This window comes from Dermacentor silvarum, chromosome 3, assembly GCF_013339745.2.
Source record: "Dermacentor silvarum isolate Dsil-2018 chromosome 3, BIME_Dsil_1.4, whole genome shotgun sequence".
NCBI lineage: Eukaryota > Metazoa > Arthropoda > Arachnida > Ixodida > Ixodidae > Dermacentor > Dermacentor silvarum.
The window spans coordinates 79,760,763-79,780,624 of NC_051156.1; the positions used below are offsets into that span (position 1 = coordinate 79,760,763).

At 47.2% G+C, this 19,862-nt stretch overlaps 1 protein-coding gene across 1 annotated transcript in view; it reads right to left on the reverse strand.

Moving 5' to 3' along the window:
• Nucleotides 1-19,862, reverse strand: part of LOC119445540 (uncharacterized) — a 130,391-nt gene that overhangs the window by 45,931 nt on the left and 64,598 nt on the right. Inside the window, exons 7-10 of the mRNA XM_049664628.1 lie at nucleotides 12,088-12,201; nucleotides 8,752-9,505; nucleotides 8,040-8,259; nucleotides 4,159-4,224 (exon numbers count right to left, since the gene is read on the reverse strand). Of these exons, the coding sequence (XP_049520585.1) occupies nucleotides 4,159-4,224; nucleotides 8,040-8,259; nucleotides 8,752-9,505; nucleotides 12,088-12,201 (1,154 nt within the window). The remainder of the gene's footprint in view (nucleotides 1-4,158; nucleotides 4,225-8,039; nucleotides 8,260-8,751; nucleotides 9,506-12,087; nucleotides 12,202-19,862) is intronic.

The following is a 19,862-nucleotide window of genomic DNA, read 5'->3' on the forward strand; positions in this document are numbered from 1 at the left end:
TGACAAAATTTGGGGCGAAATCTCTAGGTTTTCAGTGGGGAAAATTCGTTACTTCGAGGGGGTCTCCCGCTGCTACTTCGTTACGTAGAGGTCTCAAGTAAATGTGCTTCTATGGAGTAATGGCAGGGAATAAAAAAACTTCGTTATATCCAGGAATTCGTTATACGGAGGCTCGTTATAAGCAGGTTTAACTGTATATGTAATATTGGAGTATTCATGTACTGTACTAATTATAGAAGTGCTGCTTTTGACCCAGCCTGTAACGGCCAATAGGCTAACAGTAAAAATGAAAAACTAACCACTTTGCAAGTTCAACCTGCAATTCATGCAAGTTTCTGGAGACACAATGTGACTGTGCTGTAGCTAACTTAGCATGTAACTTATTGTTTAAGTGAGCTTTCGTAATTAAAACCTGAAATCACCACATTGTAGTTGCTCTCCAACACGAACGCTTGTTTGCCGCAATCTTGCGATGACAATGCTGACGACGCTCGCTCTGATGGTAGGTTGTTGCTAGTGCCAACATGCTTTGTATTTGACATTGCAATGAATTTCTAGACCAATTTTCTTGGGAAAAAAAGGTGTGCATTAAAATCGAGCAAGTATGGTAATCATTCAAAGTGAAATGATGTTTTACGAGTTAGCAGTTAACAAAAGCATGCATCAAGCAGCTTGCACCAATCTGTCAATGCATTTTTAAGCAGATTTTGGGGATGGATATCTCAAAACTTGCCATGCCGGCCCTACGAAAGTGGACGCTCAGTGAAGCTGTTGAAAACCACCACTACAACTGCTGAGGGGGGTATGCAATGCTTTATGGCTTTAGAGTAATGGTAGTAGTGCTATTTTCGAGTGATGGTAGGAATGGGAGTACAGTCGAATCTCGATAATTCGAACTCGAAGGGGCCCGAAAATTTGTTCGAATTAAAAGAAGTTCGAATTAACGGAAGGACGTATCTTTGAAGTATTAGAGCACCACAGCAAGTTGAACGAACGGCGCGAGTCGTGAAATTTCGCGGCGCGCAAGCGCATAGCGAGTTGCGCCCACGCCGGCCACGCTCGGTTCCCGATAACGGCAGAAAACGATACTTCAGGGAGCGGACGGCGCCCGGAGACCGTTGAAGGGGAAGGAGGAGGGCGGCAGGAAAGCGGAGTTGCCGCTTCAGTGGCAGTGGCTTCGGTGGCTCGCCCTCTCTCTCAACTCCCTCGCAGCTCCCTCACCTTCGACTGTCTCCGTGCGCGCCCGCTGTTACTGCTGGTACAGCCGGTTCGGCGCAGATTAGCCTCCTTGAAGTTTCGTTTTCTGCCGTTATCGGGAAGCGAGCGTTTGCTGGCTTTGGGTGCCGACGCTGCCCTAAGTTTCGCCCTAAGGGCGAAGCAATGAATGCGATAGCAACACAGCAATGTCATACGAAGTAAGGTGAGCGGCTTTGGTAGCAATATGAATTGTAGTAAACATGAGCTGATTAAGTAAGCAGGTGTGCTGCGGCGTAAGTAGACCGACATGAAGAGAGACTCGATGACCACGAGAAGGCGCGTGTGAAACGGTGGTGTTGATGAGAAGCACTTCCCGTGGGCAGCGCGTGTGCGCTGTAGCGCTGCACTGCCGATCCGGGCAGCATTACATGTGTAGCGTGCGTTGGAAAATGTGGCCCGACTATTACTCACTGAATGAACAAGCGTGGTGTGAGCGCGCACAAACAAACATGAATAGATCACACTGAATGACTGCAGATAACGACTGTCAAAACGCTGGCAGCAAGCCCATACGCTGCAGCGGGCGAAGGTACGTGCAGTCTATCGCTTCAACAGAAACTGAGCGGCGAATGCACAGTGCATAAAGGTCAGAGCCGTGTGGAGATAAGAGACGGTGCGGCGAGCGACGAGCGCGGTTGTTGGCAGAGTAGAAGTGCGCCCCCCCCCCCCCCCCCCACTCCCTCCGGCGCAGGCTTCCCGCTTCCTTGCTTGGGCGTGGAAGAGATAAGAGACGGTGCGGTCGAGCGCGGTTGTTGGCAGAGTAGAAGTGCCACCGTGGCACGCGCGTCTCGCGCGCGGCAGCGCGATAAGATCTCCCGCGCTCTCCGAACGCGCGAGCAACACCGCGAGCGCTCGTTGTTTCATGCGATACAACGATCGTCGATTGAAAACCCGGCGCGGAGCGGCGGCGGTGCGGTTGTGATGGCTCCGTGACGTCACCCTCGTCGCTCTTGATTGGTTCTTCATCTCGCGGCATGCAGCATTTGCCGCAGAAATGGGTCTCGAACCCATTTCGTGCGGCACGCCCCAACACCTCAGACTCCTGACGCATTTGCCGCCTGCGGCATGACGCGTTGCCGTGCGTTTTTGCCGCGTGTTTTTGCCGCTAGCGTGGCCGTACCCTTTAGGCCGCTCCCTGAAGTTTCGTTTTCTGCTGTTATCCGGAAGCGAGTGTTTACCGGCGTGGGCAGTTCGTTGGCCGGGCCTCCGCCGCTGCCTGAAGGGGTCTCTCCTAAGCTTTTGCTCTATGACGGTGTCGGAACAATGCCGGTCGGAGGCGCCGCCGCGTTATTCGGCGCGCTGCTGAGAGCATTGCCGGTCCGCGCTTTGTTCGAATTAACCGTCGCAAATGCTTTCGCGTTCGAATTACCGAGCATTTTCGCCCATTGAAATACACATAACTTTGATGGGACCAGAGCGTCAGTTCGAATAAACCGGCAGTTCGAATTGAGCGTGTTCGAATTAACGAGATTCGACTGTAACTGTAATTTGGACAGCATAACTGCCCAGCCTCAATTTCGTAATGAATACCTTTGACAAAGTAGTGCGAAACCTGGGGCGGTATTCTGTAAGAGTCCAATTAGTGGACTGTCCATTTCGGCTGTCGCTGATTGGCTGCTGCTTCACGTGCAGGAAGGTGCCAGCCAGTCTCCTTCCTGCACGTGAAGCAGCAGCAAATCAGCGACAGCTGAAATGGACAGTCCACTAATTGGACTCTTACAGAATACCGCCCCTGGAGTGGCTGCCAGTAAGGCATTTGGTAAGGCCAAACTCGCAAGTTGTCATGTAGGCTTCGACCATGAAACTGAAAATCAAGCTTGCATTAACCCTTTTGTCTCTGCATTGCTTCGAAGACTTTTGTTGTTTCACTTCTGCTGATCTGCAATATTTTATTTAGCAGACGGAGAACAGTAACGAGACTTCACCAGTCAGTTGTTGCAAAATGCTTGGTTAGTTCGAATATTCGAGAATACCGAAATGTTCCTTTCCGAATACGAATACTAGTTGGTGTGTAGTAATCTACTCGTATTCAAAAGCTAAAATATTTGCCCACCCCTACTTTCAATATGAAGATGGTGCTGAAAGGCGATGAAACTCAAATGTGATCCTGCAGTTCAGGCTGAAGTCAATCATGGGGGCTATATGTATTGATTGTTTCCGTTTATTATTTTTTTTGTCCTTTATCATTAGCTGGCATGATGCTGAGCCTTCGTTATAAAAGATCCTTGTATAAGAAGTCCCGTAGTGTCAATCACTGACATACAATTCATATTGCCATGCTACAACAAATTCCTAAAAAAGGCAACACATCACTCTGACACTATAAACACTTTACAAACACAAATGCAATATAAACTCAAAATTTTAGAGATGATAAAGAGAAACAGGCAGGAGCCAGCCGTCTGCTGCTCTGTGGTTTGACGCAATGTATGTGAGCAACAAAACATAATTTATGCTCTCTATGCCTTCTACACTTGCATGTTTGCGCTGACCTGTCCCTGCAACTACTCACTACACACCCTTGCCCATGTGAGCATGTTCGTCCAGTGTTAGAAACCATGCGTTTTATATAATGCCTGCCAATGCATGCCTGTGTAGAAGGCTGGATGCTAGGAGCCACGTTATGCATGTGTGGACATGTACCATCAGCATAAATTGAAATGCAAACTGAAAGCAACTGATCTGAGCTCGTGTTCCCTATAATTACTTGGAAGTGATGTGTAATCACTTTGTAGCTGGTTTCTAAGCATGAAGTAGTACAAAATGTACATTTTGGTGTCTGAAATGAGCCACTCATACAAATGCAGGCGAAACTGGAGATAAAACAATGCATTCAAGTCGTTTCCACTTCGTTTGCATTTAAATTTATGCTGACAGTACAAAAACAAAGCAAACACTTACGGTTTGACAGCACGAGCAGGGCAAGGTCCATCTAGCTCTCGTCGAAGCACACACATGATGTCCTCGCTGTTTCAAAAACAATAAAAGCAGCTTGAAAAACATTTAGTGGGGTTTTGTGTGCCAAAACCACAATCTGATTATGAGGCACACTGTAGTGGCGGGCTTCAGATTAATTTTGACCTCATGGGGTTCTTTAACCTGCACCTACATTTAAGTACATGAGCGTTTCTTGATTTTCCCCCCATTTAATTGCGGCTACTGCGGCATCAAACACGTGCTATGATGGCTAGAGGAGTAGGTATGCCGACCGACCAGTCTGGAGCGTAGTTCACCACTTCTCCGTATCACAGTGGTGCTGTGTTCAGTAGAACAGTGCTCAGTCGTCTAGTACTTGTGGTTGATGGCGTGAAATAAATAAAACACGTGGAGTGAAAAACTGCCATCTGTAGCCGTCAGTTTATGCAATGAGGAGATACGAGTCTCTGTTATTGCATGTTTGCAAGTTGTTAAAAGATGTTGCAGCTTCTACGATGAAAAGGTGAGCAGCATATGGTTAGCGGAAGCTTATCTCCGAGGCCGAATAAGTGGAGTCCGCACCAAGTAGAGGCGGTATTTTCTAGGTGATTCCAACTTATGCCTGCAAATTTCCCAACTTCACCACACCACCTAATTTTCTGCCATCCTCGACTGCGCTTCTCTTCTCTTGGTATCCGTTCTGTAACTCTAATGTTCCACCGGTTATCCATCCTATGCATTACATGGCCTGCCAAGCTCCATTTTTTTCTCTTAATGTCAATTAGAATATCGGCTATCCCCATTTGCTCTCTAATCCACACCGCTTTCTTCTCGTCTCTTAATGTTAGGCCTAAAATTTTTCGTTCCATCGCTCTTTGTGTGGTCCTTAACTTGTTCTTGAGCTTCTTTGTTAACCTCCAAGTTTCTGCCCCATATGTTAGCATCGGTAGAATGCAATGATTGTACACTTTTCTTTTCAATGACAGTGGTAAGCTCCCGGGCAGGATTTGGCAATACCTGCCGTATGCACTCGAACCTAAGTTTATTCTTCTGTAAATTTCTCATGGTCATAGCCCCCTGTGAGTAATCAAATGCTTTTTGTCACAATCTATGATTGTACTCTGCAGATTTCTCGATTACCTGATTGATGACATAGATGTGATCCACCGTAGAATATCCCTTCCTGAAGCCAGCCTGTTCTCTTGGTTAACTGAAGTGAAGTGTTGCCCTGATTCTATTGGAAATTAACTTGGTGAATATTTTATACAATACTTAAAGCAAGCTAATAGGTTTATAATTCTTCATTCTTTAACGTCTCCCTTCTAATGGATTAGTATAATGTTGGCATTCTTCTAGCTTTCTGGTAGACTCCTCCATCTTTGATTAAATCGACTGTTATTCCATCTTCTGCAGCAGCTTTCTCTCTGGCGATGTCTTGCAAGGCCCTTCTAACTTGATTATAGAAGGAGCCTCTGTATCCTCCTCATCACTGGTTCGAATGAAAGTAGCTTGGCTGCTCTGGGCACTGTATAGGTCAGTATAGAATTCTTCCGCTGCTTTTACTGTGTCATCGAAATTGCTGATATTACCCTGCTTATCTTTCAGTGCATACATCTTGCTTTGTCCTATGCCAATTTTTCGTCTCACTGATTCTATGCTGTGTCCATATTTGCCTGCTTCCTCAACTTTCCCACGTTACAATTTCAAATATCCCTGACTTTCTTGTTGATCAGTTTCGACAGTACAGCGAATTCTATCTGATCTCTTGAGTTTGACACTTTCATGCTTTGTCATTTCTTTATTAGGTCCTTTGTTACTTGGGAGAGCTTCCCTACTGGTTGCACCAAGCCTTACCTCCAACTTCAATGGCTGCTTCCGAGATAGCCTAGTTATGGTTTCATTGATTACTTTTATGTTGTCTTCATCTTCCTGTTCTAATGCTGCATATCTGTTTGCGAAAAAAGAAAAATACTACGCACTAATTCACAGCCTAAAACTCGCTCCACACTTGTTCAAACCGCTAAAACTACATTGCTGCATTTTTGCCGAAAAGCTGGAAAAATAATTCCATCACATCATGTTTTCTAACAATAGCAAAATTTCCCACACAGCTCTGTTTGCAGTTTTCAAAACGGTATTCGAAGTGTAAATTATAGCTTAAATCAGTGTCAGAATGCAGGAGCGCCGTCTTACTGACAGCAGCGCCATTTTTGCATCATGATGTGGAGAAGTGGTGAACTATTCTCGGTCGGCACACCTACTCCTCCAGCCACCATACCTGCGCCATCGTGCTCAGCAGCACAATGCCATAGCCACTGAGCTACCGCAGTGCATCTAACAGCAGCTTGCTACACTTTTGTGTTGTGTTCCAGTACACGCACATGATTGCAGTTGTTAAAAGGTAAGTTGTAAATTTTCAGCAACATAACTTTCAGCAGCACGACCAGCTCAGCTGGTCCAACTTACCAGTATAATTGTTTTACATGCAGGATGTTAACAATTGCAGGGAATACACAAAGGCATGCTAAGATACCAGTACTTTAGCTTTACAGCTTAAGCTGTTATGGGCTCAATCCAATAGCTGTTTCAGTTGGCGATGTCTGCCACTGGTGCAGCCGTCTATTGCAACTATCATCAGGAATGAGAAAAAAATACCCAGTTCTGGCTGGGATTGAACCAGGGTCTTCTTTGTGAGAGTCACCTACTCTGCAAGTGCACCACGACAGCGCTTGCTAGCTGCTGCTGAAACATGCCCTATACAGGTGTCCTAGGGTGCGAGGACTCACGTGATGTGAGATGCGCACCGCGTAGCATTGATACGTGCACACTTTGCACTGCAGTTGCATATTATTGCACCAGGTGGCATGTCATGTAGCTGTTGCATCATATCGTACCATATGTTACACAATGCAAGATGTGCGCCGCATCGATATGTGCAAACTTTACATTTCAGTTTCGTTGTATTCCACTAGGTGTAGCGACATGTAGCAATTGCATTGTGTCATGCCATATGTCAAGGGATGCTACATTTGCGCCGCATAGTCTCGACGCCTCTGTTTACTTTTCGGTACATGTTATGCCGCCTATTTGCAAGGCAAGAACCACTGCTTAAGAAGCGGATCATAGAGCTATGCACACGGCTGCAACCAGGGCAATGTCGAGCTCAGTAGCCCCGCTGCATGTCCTTCGTGACCTACTTTTCGGATCATAAAGCACACCTGAGGTGCTAGCTGATACCAATTTACGCCTGCAAAACTTACACATGCAGAGTTGTTCTCAAGCTTCTTTGTTAAACCTCCAAGTTTCTGCTTCATATGTTAGCACCGGTAGAATGCAATGATTGTACACTTTTCTTTTCAACGACGGTGGTAAGCTCCCAGTCAGGATTTGGCAATGCCTGGCGTATGCACTCCAACCCAATTTTACTATTCTGTAAATTTCCTACTCATGATCAGGGTCCCCTGTGAATAACTGACCTAGATAAACGTACTACATTGCATATTTGTGTGCAAATTACAACACTACTTTCCGTATACTCATTACTTGCAGTTACTGTCTTCAAGCAGTTTACTCCTTCAGCTTACGCTGTGACTGTGCTGCGTGTGCCATGAAAGCCTGCGACTTTCTGTTATCCAGCAATATCAGGTTCATTTTATATTTAATTTATGTTTACTTTCAGGGCCGTTGAGGCATTTAAATCACAAAAGATTGTCTGTGGTGGCCCATTCATCAAAACATTGAAATGACATCTTTAAAATATTTGTCTGCAGGGCAGTAGGTAAAACACTTGAAAGTTCTTATTTTTCCTTTCTATACAAGCTTAGAGAAGGTTCTATATGCAAAGAGCGAGTAATAAATGTGCTTACTCATCATCAGCCTCACATGCAGGCTCCCGACTCGGAGGTGCTTCAGCAGCTGACTTCACAGAAGTTCCCCCTGATGACTGCGGCTCCTGAAGTGCATCCAGGTGATCAGGAGATACCATAGAGAAGCCGAGCATGGCAGGCTCCAATGTTGGCTGCACAAGTGGTTCAAACGAACGTTGCACAGCTGGACTAGCAATTGGCTGTACAGAAGGCTCTCCACCTGACTGTGCAGGGTCTTGTACAGCTGACTGTGGGCACGGTAGCACAGTTGATGAACTATTAGCTGGTTTGAGGCATTGAAATGACAGAGCAGCTGGCTCTACACTTGAATGAGGACCAGCCTGCAATGTTGGCCGCATGGTTGTTTGTGCAGTTGATTCTGTCCATGGCTGCATAGTTGACGATGCAAGTGTTGGTTTAGCGATTCGAGCCAACCGGGCATCTTCCTTTGCTGCAAGCGTTTCCCAATCTTTTGGGGGTGCAATGCCTAGTAGTTGACATACAGCAGCCATTTCCCGCATCCAATTCTTAGTCGGCTGCCTCGGCGTAACAGAAGTTCCCCGTGATTCCTGCGGCTCCTGAAGTGTATGCAGGCGAGTTGGTGCTATCATAGGCAAGCCGAGCATGGCAGGCTCCAATGTTGGCTGTACAAGTGGTTCAAATGAATGTTGCAGAGCTGGAACAGCAATTGGCTGTACAGCAGGCTCTCCACCTGACTGTGCAGCATCTTGTACAGCTGACTGTGGGCATGGTAGCACAGTTGATGTACCATTGAAGCATTGAAATGACATATCAGCTGGCTCTCCACTTAAATGAGGGGCAGCCTGCAATGTTGGCTGCATGGTTGTTTCTGCAGTTGATTCTGTCCGAGCCAACCGGGCATCTTCCTTTGCTGCAAGCTTTTCCCAATCTTTTGGGGGTGCAATCCCTAGTTGTTGAAATAGAGCAGCCTTTTCCTGCGCGCGATTCTTGTGCACCCACAGCGTAACAAACTTGCGAGGGACCTCCTCAGGATATTGAGGTGTAGGCCTTCGTGTGCCACACGTAACTGGCTGTGGTACTGTAAGCTGCACTTGTTGTGCAAATGGTATGCCCTGCATTTTCTCAGCTAGGTTAATCGCCGGAGCATGAGCACAGCCCCGGTCCAGTGCTCGAACATGTTTGATTGTTTGTGAATTGAAGGCAATGGTTTGGTCGCCAGGCTGCGTATGGTAAAGTGGCTTAGCTTGGTCAGTTGGCTGAGAACTGTGAGCTCTCAGGATGAGGTGGGCTGGTTGAGGCATGAGGTCTCCCTGCAGGTTATGGTCGGCTCGAAAAGGGTAGTGAGATGGGTGTTCTGCAATTGCTGGTAGCCGGGCTGAGGTATCACAGTCACCATTCGCTGATGGAGGCTCATTTGAAATCCCATCATCCCCTTGTAGGTCTGTGGAAAATGGCTCACCTTCCATAAGCTGTGCCATTATTCGCTAGAGGTAGAGAGCAGGAATAACAATGTATGGTTTAGTAAAAAGTCCTGGTTAAACACAAACAAATTTGAATACAGGGGTTCCAAAAATGCTCACAAGCAACCGAGCCAACCAATTAACTTATGCAGCCTACCACATACATAAGCATTTTGGAACAGGTGGGGCTTTCAAGTAATTAGGCAGACAGCAATATTTTATAAATGAGATTATGCAGCGTAATTTCTGCTGTCAGAAGTAGTGCACGATAAAGGCGCACCCGATGGTCTGTGGGGAAGTCTGTATCCCCCCCTCCCCCTCTTTTATTCAGCAAGGGTCACATGTGCATCTATATTGATAGATGTGCTAACATTCACCGCAATACAGTTGTGCAATGCGGTGAAGTATACATATTGTACTGCGGTGAAAGGAGGCATGAATTTGTGCAAGTAAAAGTATAAACAATAGTTCACTATAACAGGGGTGGGACTCGCCAAAGTCATTTTGGAGCAATTTTTGGAGCAAGTAAAATTGCATTTTGGAGCAGGTTGGAGCAGGCCAATCTGAATTTTAGTGGAATAATGGAATATGGCAGCGCACTTCAAAACCACGATGAAACAGAGAATAACCCAACACAAAGCGTGTAGTAGAAGCAGGCTTTGTAGCTATAGAGTACTAGAATATGGAAGAGTGGTTCGAAAATATCGGTAGAACTACAATCAAACTATATATTCCCACGCCGACGCTCATGATGATAGCGGAAAATGTTCTCAAATTATGCGGTACAATCGACGTGCTAACATAATTTCTGGGTCACGATATGTCATCACAGACCCAGAGAGCTGCAATCAACCCTGATCTGGTATAACATCAAACTATTCCAATCTGTCTTTATTGTGATAGCAGTGATATGGACACCCCAGGGGCATTTCTGCCGTCGTCGTCGCCGTCATGTTCTGCATAAAGTCCAGGCGCGATAACTGCGTCACCGTGCGCCGTATGCTGTATGTGCGAGTGAAAGCGTGCGAGGGTGAGCCGATGATGGTGGCTCAATAATCTCGCATGCGCAAGGGAGGAGGAAAGCAAGGAGGAAGAGCGGTGTTGTCATTCGCGAGCAAGGCACCGTGGGGGGAGGAAAGGGAGGGGGCATTCGCCGGCGGCTGCTGCGTATGGCGTGGCAGCGCAGGCCCTATCTTGAAAGCGACCTGCGATGGGGACAGGGCGAGTGCTCATAGCTTCATGTGCGTTGTTTTCGCCGCTTAGTTTGCATTGAGGTGACAGGCAGCACGAAGGTGGGAGGGGGGGCAGCGTTGTAATCTGGCAGCAACTGCGGATAGCGCGGCTGCCCGTGGTCACGCGGGGCCTATCTTGAAAGCAATCTGCATTAGGGGCAGTGTCTAGGTGCGTGGACAGGTCATACCTTTTTACGTGCTGGGTTCTCGCCGCTCAGTTTGTGTTGAAGCAATAGACAGCACGAAGATCACTTCGCTCGCTGCTGCTGCCGCGCTTTCTCACTCCAGCATTTAGACAGCTAGTTCCCACGGCTCATCGAGTGAGATGTGTTCATGTTTACTAGTGCGCACGTGACACCAAGCTTGTTAATTTAGTTAGTAAGTGAACGTTTACTAGTTTATACGGTCGATGAAATAACTATCCTTAATTCGCATAGCTGTATACTAATTTGCTATCGCAATTCATGCTTCAACATTCGGGTGAAACTGCGACTTTTTATTCCAAATCCACCATTATGCCTTCGCGATATGCCAAAATGGCTCAGGCCTCGCCCATACGAGCATAAAAACAGATTGGATCATTTTTACAGTATACTGGCCCTGGGGACAGAGAGGCCCGCCCGCTGAAAGCACACTTCTAAAAATGATAGTTCAGCATCAGGTGGTCTGTAGACGGCACCAACATTTCATTCTTCATGTGTAACTTACACCATAGTGCTTCAATATCAGGAGTTAGGGGCATAACTGTGCAGGATATTCTGTGCTTAAAGGACCCTTAAACCACCTCAGATATTTTTTTAATATTTCAAGTGTTTACACACATCGAGTTCAGAATCCCGTCACAATCAAAAATGCCAAACGCCGCAGCACTACGCGCCGCGGGGGCGCCACAAAATAAAAAAAACAATGTCGTCCTCCTCTCCTGGCCTTTCCGGTATCCCCAGCGGTCGTCACGATGTCACCAAGGTGCATCTGGTGATGTCAACCGGGTCGACGATGCCAATTGGTCGAGTAAGAACCTACGACTTCCGGTTATTCTGCTAGCAGGTAGGCGCGCTCCCTGCTCTTCCTCGCCGTGTTGCTCGCTTGTGTGCGCTTGCGAATCGGTAATTACAACCCATAACGCAAGTGCCAAAGCAAGAGCCTATCGGCAGTTGAATATGACAAGTGGAGTGCAATTCAAGCAATCCACAATGTTGCAATGTTCGAAGCCACAGGCCAACAGATTAGTACACAAAATACAAGCACATTTCGCATTGGTGATGAAGGAACTGCGCCTTCACGTACACTGACGGCCTTCCAACAACTATGTCTCACTTTGTTATAGTAGGTCAGAGCAGTGAACAATCAGACCAGCATCTATGCTGCACTTACCTTGTGACGCAAAGTTGGCAGAGCAAGACCTTTTTTGACCAGCAAATCAGAAACGTATGCTTCAGGCTGCCAGCTTGTGATGCACAGATTGACAGAGTGTAGGGCCCCCCGACGCTGCATAATACAAAAATGTAAGTTTACTGTTGGCTCAATCAACAAGAAATGCATCTGCAATGGTCTAGATAAATTGGCGCTACTTTCTATCGCATATGTTTCCTCGTCTGTTTTCGTGTTACGTGTTCCCTAAAAGGCAACATAAGCTCGATTTTTCCTGCACTGTATGTCAACCTACCTCGCTAGCTGCGATCAGCGTGAATGAAGAACTTGAAAAAAAAAAAAAAGAATGCTGGCAATATTCTGACAGGTAGAGAGGGGGTGTGGCTGTACCAGCAATACACAATGACTGCTATGCTTTTGGTCATTCTGATTTTGTGTGACTATTAGCCTATATTGTGAAGCCATACTACAGTTGCCCACTGAGGAACATTGGTGCACCATGACGAAGCATACTGCATGAAAAGTTCCGCTCCTGGGCAGACCAGTGTTAACCAGAATGTTATAGCGTAGAGGTCAATGCGCATTGCGGGAACAGCTAAATCCTCTCCACCTGTTTTTCCAGGTGCATGACAAGTTAGAGTCAGCAGCTCAATCTGGAGAGCGCTATGGGCACAGCTAGCAAGCTGCAAGTTATACCGAATACATAGTATATTATAAGAGCAATTATGATGTACACGTACGAAGTAAACTGAATGTTTGAAAAAACATGCTTTCTTTAAACGAAGCATCGCCTAGCATTGTTCAGAGATGCTGCAACCTTACGTGACTTAAAGACATTATTGCACTACGACCCCTTAGCTTCTGCCAGAACTGATATTTCGCTTCGCTCTACAATGCTACTGTGGTAGTTTACTATCCCCACCTTACCTAATTTAACCCTTTCACACTGTGTACAAGCCAAGATATTGCATCAATATCAAAATCATTGCTAAAAATAATATTTAAAATGTGTCGCATACATCTTGAAACACTTCTGATTGGAATTGGGCTACAAGTTTGAATAACACGTGCAAAATGCTTTAGATGTGCGGGAAGTTACGACGGTTGGGTGTTATTACTCGGAGTCAGTATGTTGTTAGCCCCTCTCATTGTTTTTCACAATATTTTGCACCAGGCATAATTTTCAAGTTTCAGGATAGGTGCTTTTCAACTCTGCTAGACATGAAATATTTGACGTTCTCATATCTGATGTTCCATCGCAGTTGAACCCACTTATAACAATAGCTGTTTTAACGATATATCGGATATAACAAAGTGCAGCCAATGCACCGTAATCTTTTGTATGTGTACTATGGTAAAATAAATAGCCTACTACAATGCTCCCGTGCCGTGTTATCGGTTATAACAAATCTGGCTTTTCGGTGTGTGGGCCGAGAGGAAAAAAAGCACTATCCTCGTTAAAGTGAAAAAAAAAAGTGAGCCACTTTGTCACAAAAGCACCAAGGCGGCACAAAGGCACACTGCACAACACTTCATCACATTGCCTAAAAAGAAAAAGAACAGAAGAGGAACAAGAAAAAAAAAGATAATAAAAAGAAAAAAGTAAGCAAAGCGAGCCACTTTTGCCACACCTGCCTTTGCGTTGCGCACCTCGCACAGCACGCCTTCGTTGCATTGCAGGCCCCATGAGCCCTGCTCCCGTCTCTCTTCCGCCCTCTTGCCGACATAGGAGGAGAGGAAGGAGGACAGGTGAGGAAGGTGTGCCATTCAGGGTGCGCAGCACAAAGGAAGCAGTGGCAAAGCAGCAGGGAATTTTTTTCTTCTTTTCCTGGATTACACGTTTCTTTTCTTTTCAGCGCAGAGACCTAGTAGCTAGACTTATTTGTCCTAGCCAATAATGCGGCATCAGAACATTGCAGTGAGTGGTTTATTTTACCACATAATACTAACGAAACTCCACAGTGCAGCAGCTGCTCATTGTTATATCCTAGTACAGTAGAACCCCGCTGTTACATTGGCGTGTGCTGTGTTTCCCGGCTGTTACGTTGTTTTCGGCTAGTCCCGGCACAGCTCCCATAGAACCCAATGCATTGGAAACGCCGCTGTTGCGTCACAACTGTGGGACCGTTCCCGCATCATACGTTGCGAACTGCCACCACGCGCCAGTCCGAGCAGCCATTTTGACTTTTTGGCTTGGTGTCTTGACGATGAGATTGGCCGCCCAAAGTGCTGGGGGTGACACCTATGATGTATTTTCGGTTTCCGCCAGCAAAAGTATGGCCTTTGAGATCCATATTTGCTATCTAAAGATGGTGTCTATGATGCGATTTGGCCCTAAAATTAGTTCTGGCGCATAGACACACCCCTCATAATGCCGTCGCTGCGCACCGTATGCTGTATGTGCGAGTGAAAACGTGTGAGGGGAGCCGACAACCCGTCTAAATCTCGTGCGTGCAAGACCGAAAAGCAGGGAGGGAGCGCGCCTTCTTCCGTTGCGTTTGAAACACCAGCGAGGGAGCGAAGGGGGAGGAAGGGATAGCGAGCAGCGTTGTACTCTAGCACCAACTGCGTACTGCACAGGTGCGACTGTTTTCACAATAAATCCGTGCAGGGGCGGGGCCTCGCCTCAATGACGTATCACCATTTTTTTTCCTTCCTCTCTGTTTGGCGACGGTCCAACGCCGCCGGCGTTAAAACGGAGAACACGCTGGGCTGGTGGTGTCTAGGCCAAACTGCGGCTGCTGTTAAGGGATCGATGTATTCTTAAATAAACGCATCACTGTTTTGATGATCCAAATATAATCTCACTACAGTGTAGGCCGCTTATAACGGAAGTCGCCGGAGTCGTGAATATCTGCACTATAAGCGGTACTGCACTATAACCAAAAGAACGATTTTCAAGAGCTGCACGTATGCAAAACGTGTAGACCAAGCAGCCGCGGGTATCCGAGAATCGAAGCGTGCGACTGGGAGTTTTGCATCCGTTTAAATTTACGAACGTTGAAAGGTTAATGTCCAAGTACCCACGATCTTCGCATGAAGCAGACAAAGTAATAATTTAAAAAAAATGTCTCAGTTTTGCCCGAAAGGCGAAGCATCAGTTGCGATAGCAAATTAGTAGAGAGCTATAAGGAGTAGGGATAGTAGTTTTATCGGCTGCATAAACTTGACACATTTGCTTACTAACTGAATCAACAAGCGTGGTGTCAACTCGCACAAGCAAACATGACCGCAGACAACCACTGTCAAAACGCGGGCATGGGGAAACGCGGCCGCCAAAGCGAGCGAAGGTTCGTGCGGTCTATCGCTTCAATGGAAACTGAGCGGCATAAGCACAGCGCATACAAAGGTCAGAGCCATGTGGAGATCGCTTTCAAGATACGGTGCGTGCGACAACACCGACAGCCGGCACAGGCGCGAACACATTTGTTGGCAGAGTAGAAGCCGCCCCTCCCCTACCTTTCGTGCTGCCTTCCTGCTTTGCTCCTTTCGTGTGGGAGATTGCGTCGCCAGTTCCCCTTGCGCCCGGTTGCAAGATACGCATTTGGTGCCAAAGCACAGCATCGCCTCCCCTCCCTCCCTCCCTCTCATACCCCCACGACCTTTCGCGCGATGGAAGTCGCGTTAGCTCTCCGCAGTGCAATCGCTCTCCGTGAAGGCGCGCATTCCCCGTGCGCTTTCACTCGCACATACGGCATGCGGCGATGATTTTATCGCCCTTAGACTCGTGCTCCACGTCTCATGCTCCTCCTCCGCATCACCCTCGTTGATCTACTCTCCCACCGGTGGGCGCACCTCGTTGAGAAGCGTGCTCGCTACCGCCCTTGTCAGCAAGATTTTCCCGCAGAAGCCACATTATAACCGGTATTTCGTCTCACGCGGCTGCAATGTAAGCAGTATGCGTATACATGGAGTGCTATGAGAAAATTAACGGGAGTCTGAAAAGACCGTACTATATCCGGTCCTGCACTACAAGCGGTTACGTTATAAGTGGTCTATACTGTAACAGGGAGGGAGCAGTCTACCTGACTGGAGCAGTATTTTACAGGGAAGCTGTTTATTTGAGGTGTTCTTACACTGCGCTCTGCAATCCCCCAACGACCACTGCTTCGGGTCGGCGCCCGGAACCAAGGCTTCTGCCGCGGCAATGGGGCACAACCTGACGTGCCGACGAAAATGGTGATACATCATCGAGGCGAGGCATCGCCCCTGCACGGATTTGTTGTAAAAACAGTCGCACCCGTACAGCGCGGTGCCGCGCGGGCCGTATCTTGAAAGCGATCTGCGTTGGGGGCAGAGTCTGTGCAGTGTAGGTGCGTCGGTGGCTCGTAGCTTTGTGCGTGCTGTGTGTTCACAACGCTGAGTTTGCGTTGAAGTGATAGACAACAGCACAAAGGTCACTTCGCTCGCTGCTGGAGCGGCACTTCCTCACACCAGCGTTTGACTGCGCGTGTCCGCGCTCATCAAGTGTGATATGTTCATGTTTGCATGTGGGTGCTGACACCATGCTTGTTAATATAGTTCATAAGCGAATGTTTACATGTCTATACGGACGATAAAACTACTACAGTAGAACCCCGCTGTTATGTTCCCGGGTGCTGCGTTTTCCCAGCTGTTACGTCGTTTTCGGCCGGGCCCGGCACAGCTCCCATGCATTGGTAACCCCGCTGTTACGTCGGAATTGTGGGACCGTTCCCGCATCATACATTATGAACTGCCACTCCGCGCCGGCCTAAGCGGCCATTTGGACTTTTCATGTCGCTTGGCTTGGTTGCTTGACGATGGCATTGGCCGCACCAAAGTGCCGGGGGCAACACCTTTGACATATTTTTGGTTTCCGCCAGCAACAGTATGACCCTTGAGATCCGTATTTGCTATCTAAAGATGGTGTCTATGACGCGTTGCGGCCCTAATATTGATTTTGGCTCATAGATGTTCCGTATAAAGTCCAAGGGCGATAGCGCCGTCGCCGCGCGCTGTATGCTGTATGTGCGAGTGAAAGCATGCGAGGGGAGCCGATGACCGCGTCTAAATCTCGCGCACGAAAGAAAGAAAAGCAGGGAGGAAGCGCGCCTGCTTCCGTTGCGCTCGAGGCACCGGCGAGGGAGTGAGGGATAGTGGACAGGAGTGTTGTGCTCTGGCATCAACTGCATACTGTGCGGCGGCGCGCGGTTGCGCGGGCCATATCTTGAAAGCGATCTGCGTTGGGGGAAGAGTCTACGCAGTGTAGGTGCGTTGGCGAGTCTGTAGCTTTGTGCGTGCTGTGTGTTCTCGGCGCTCAGTTTGCGTTGAAGCGATAGAAAACACCACGAAGGTCACTTCGCTTGCTTCTGCATCGGTGCTTAAATTCCTGACGCCAGCGTTTGACAGGGCGTGTCTGCGCTCATCGAGTGTGATGTGTTCATGTTTGCCTGTGGGCACTGACACCATGCTTGTTAATATAGTTAATAAGTGAATGTTTAAAAGTTTATACGGACAATAAAACTACTATTCTTACTTTGTATAGCTGTCTACTAATTTGCTATCGCAATCGATACTTCGGCTGTCGGGCGTTGAAACTACAACTGTTTTTTCACACGTAAGAATTAAAATAATATTGTGTGCAGTTCAACACTACTCCCATTTCTCAAATTTTCCTGTTTCCCGGCTCTTGCGTTTTTTTTTTTACGGTCCCGTGAAAGACGTATCAGCGGGGTTCTACTGTATCCGTACATTGTAGAGCTGTCTGCTAATTTGCTATCACAATTGATGCTTTGGCTTTCGGGCGAAACTACGACTTTTTTTCACACGTAAGAATTAAAATAATGTGTGCAGTTCAACAATACTCTCATTTCTCAATTTTTCCTATTTCTCGGCTCTTGCGTTTCCAGGCTCTTACGTTTTTTTTTACGTTCCCATGAAAAACGTATCAGTGGGGTTCTACTGTATTGTTAAAACTAGCGACGCTATAAGTGGGTTCGACTGTACTTCTCTCTGTCTAATTAAAATGTTTGAATATCTGTCCCCTCTGCTTATTTCATGCAAACCAATTATAACAATGGCAGCCATGCAAGCGACAGTTTACTTTTTGAAGCAGATTTCTGAGCAGAAAAAATGCCACTTTGGAGCAGCCATAAGTGTTTTCAGAACAGAAAAAATTCTAGTTTCGAGCAGCTGTTGGTGTTTTCGGAGATGGCAAAATATGCCATACAACTCCTGGAGTTAAAAGCATCACCGAAGTACTGTCTCATAAATATTAGTATTTACAGTAGAACCTCGTTGATGCGTTCCCCATACATACGATTTCCTGGCGCTAACGTTCACGATTAAGAACACGAAAAATGACCCAACTGAGTTACGCTTATTTTTTACCAGTTCATACGTTGCCGGAAAAACACATCTTTCGGCACCAACGTTCAGTACATCGCCAAACTGCGATCGTACGATACGTTTTCCAGCTGCTGGATTGCATGTAAACAAGAAAATGCGGGGGAAGCGCGCGCGATCGAAAACAGCCTCCCGCCACGGCAGCTTCACCACAATTCTCGCCCGCCCGTCTCACGTGAAAACGCCGGCGTGCGCTTTATCTCTTATTCCGCTACCAGCAAATCTCCTCCTGGGTCATCGCACGCCGATTTCACAGCTATCGCCGCCAACCCTAATGCCATAAGCATCCTCACCTATCTGTTTCACAGCGCGTAGTGCCGCTGGAAGCGTACTGCGCACTTTTAATAGGCGATAACCTAGATGCGCCGCTGTTCCCTGCTGCAGACTGGGATCGTATGGTGCGTTTTCCGGCCGCTATATCTCGTGCAAACAAGAAAATGCGGCGGGAGGGGGGGGGGGGGGGCACGATCAAGAACAGTAGCCTCCAGCCACAGCAGCTTCACCGCAACACTCGCCCGCCCATCTCACGTAAAAAGGCCGGCGCATACTCAGTTTCCAATTCCAGTACCAGCAAATCTCCTCCCAGGTCGTCGCACGCAGCAATCACAGCTATCGCCGCCAACTCTATTGCCATAAGCATGTTCACCTATCCATTTAATAGCGCGTGGGGTGTAGTGGTGCTGGAAGTGTACTACACGATTTTAGTAGGCGATAACCCAAACACACCCCGATTCCTTGCTGCACGCGACGCGACGTGAGCATCAGCATTTTTTTAGTTACTTCGGATCGTACGTTTTCCCGGTTAGTACGTTTTTTCTCTTTTTTTTTCCCAAAACGTATGAGCGAGGTTCTACTGTACTACGACACAGATTGCCTATGCAAGAAACAAGCAATCAGAACGATGGATGGTTATTGCATGCGCAATAAAATGAGCCATATATACTACCAGTACTTGTGGCAGAAATGAACGCCATAGCCACCGTGGAGCCTGTGCATTTATGTGTGCCGTGATAAATGCCTCGGCGATCTCGGCTGGAGTAGATGCTACGATTGGCTTCACAGAGTTTTCGAAAATGATGATGGTATACAGCTTGTTTTCAGTTTCTTTAGGGCTCATAGGTTGGTCGTACGGTTAACGTTCTTCGTATTCACTTTCCCAGCTCCGTTTCGGAGCAGGTTCAAAGCAGTTACTAGCAAGAATGAGTTTGGAGCAGCATGTAGCAGCATTTCTCTTTTGGAGCAATTGGAGCAGTACTTCCATCACTGCAATGAGATTTTTATGGGACTTGAATATTGTTATGTGGGTGCGACTGCACTGAGTTTTCACATGGAGTATATATTCTGTAAGCTTGACAAAACTTGCCAAACTTCTAAATCTATTCTACAGGTGTACCCTTTTTACGGTTCTGAAG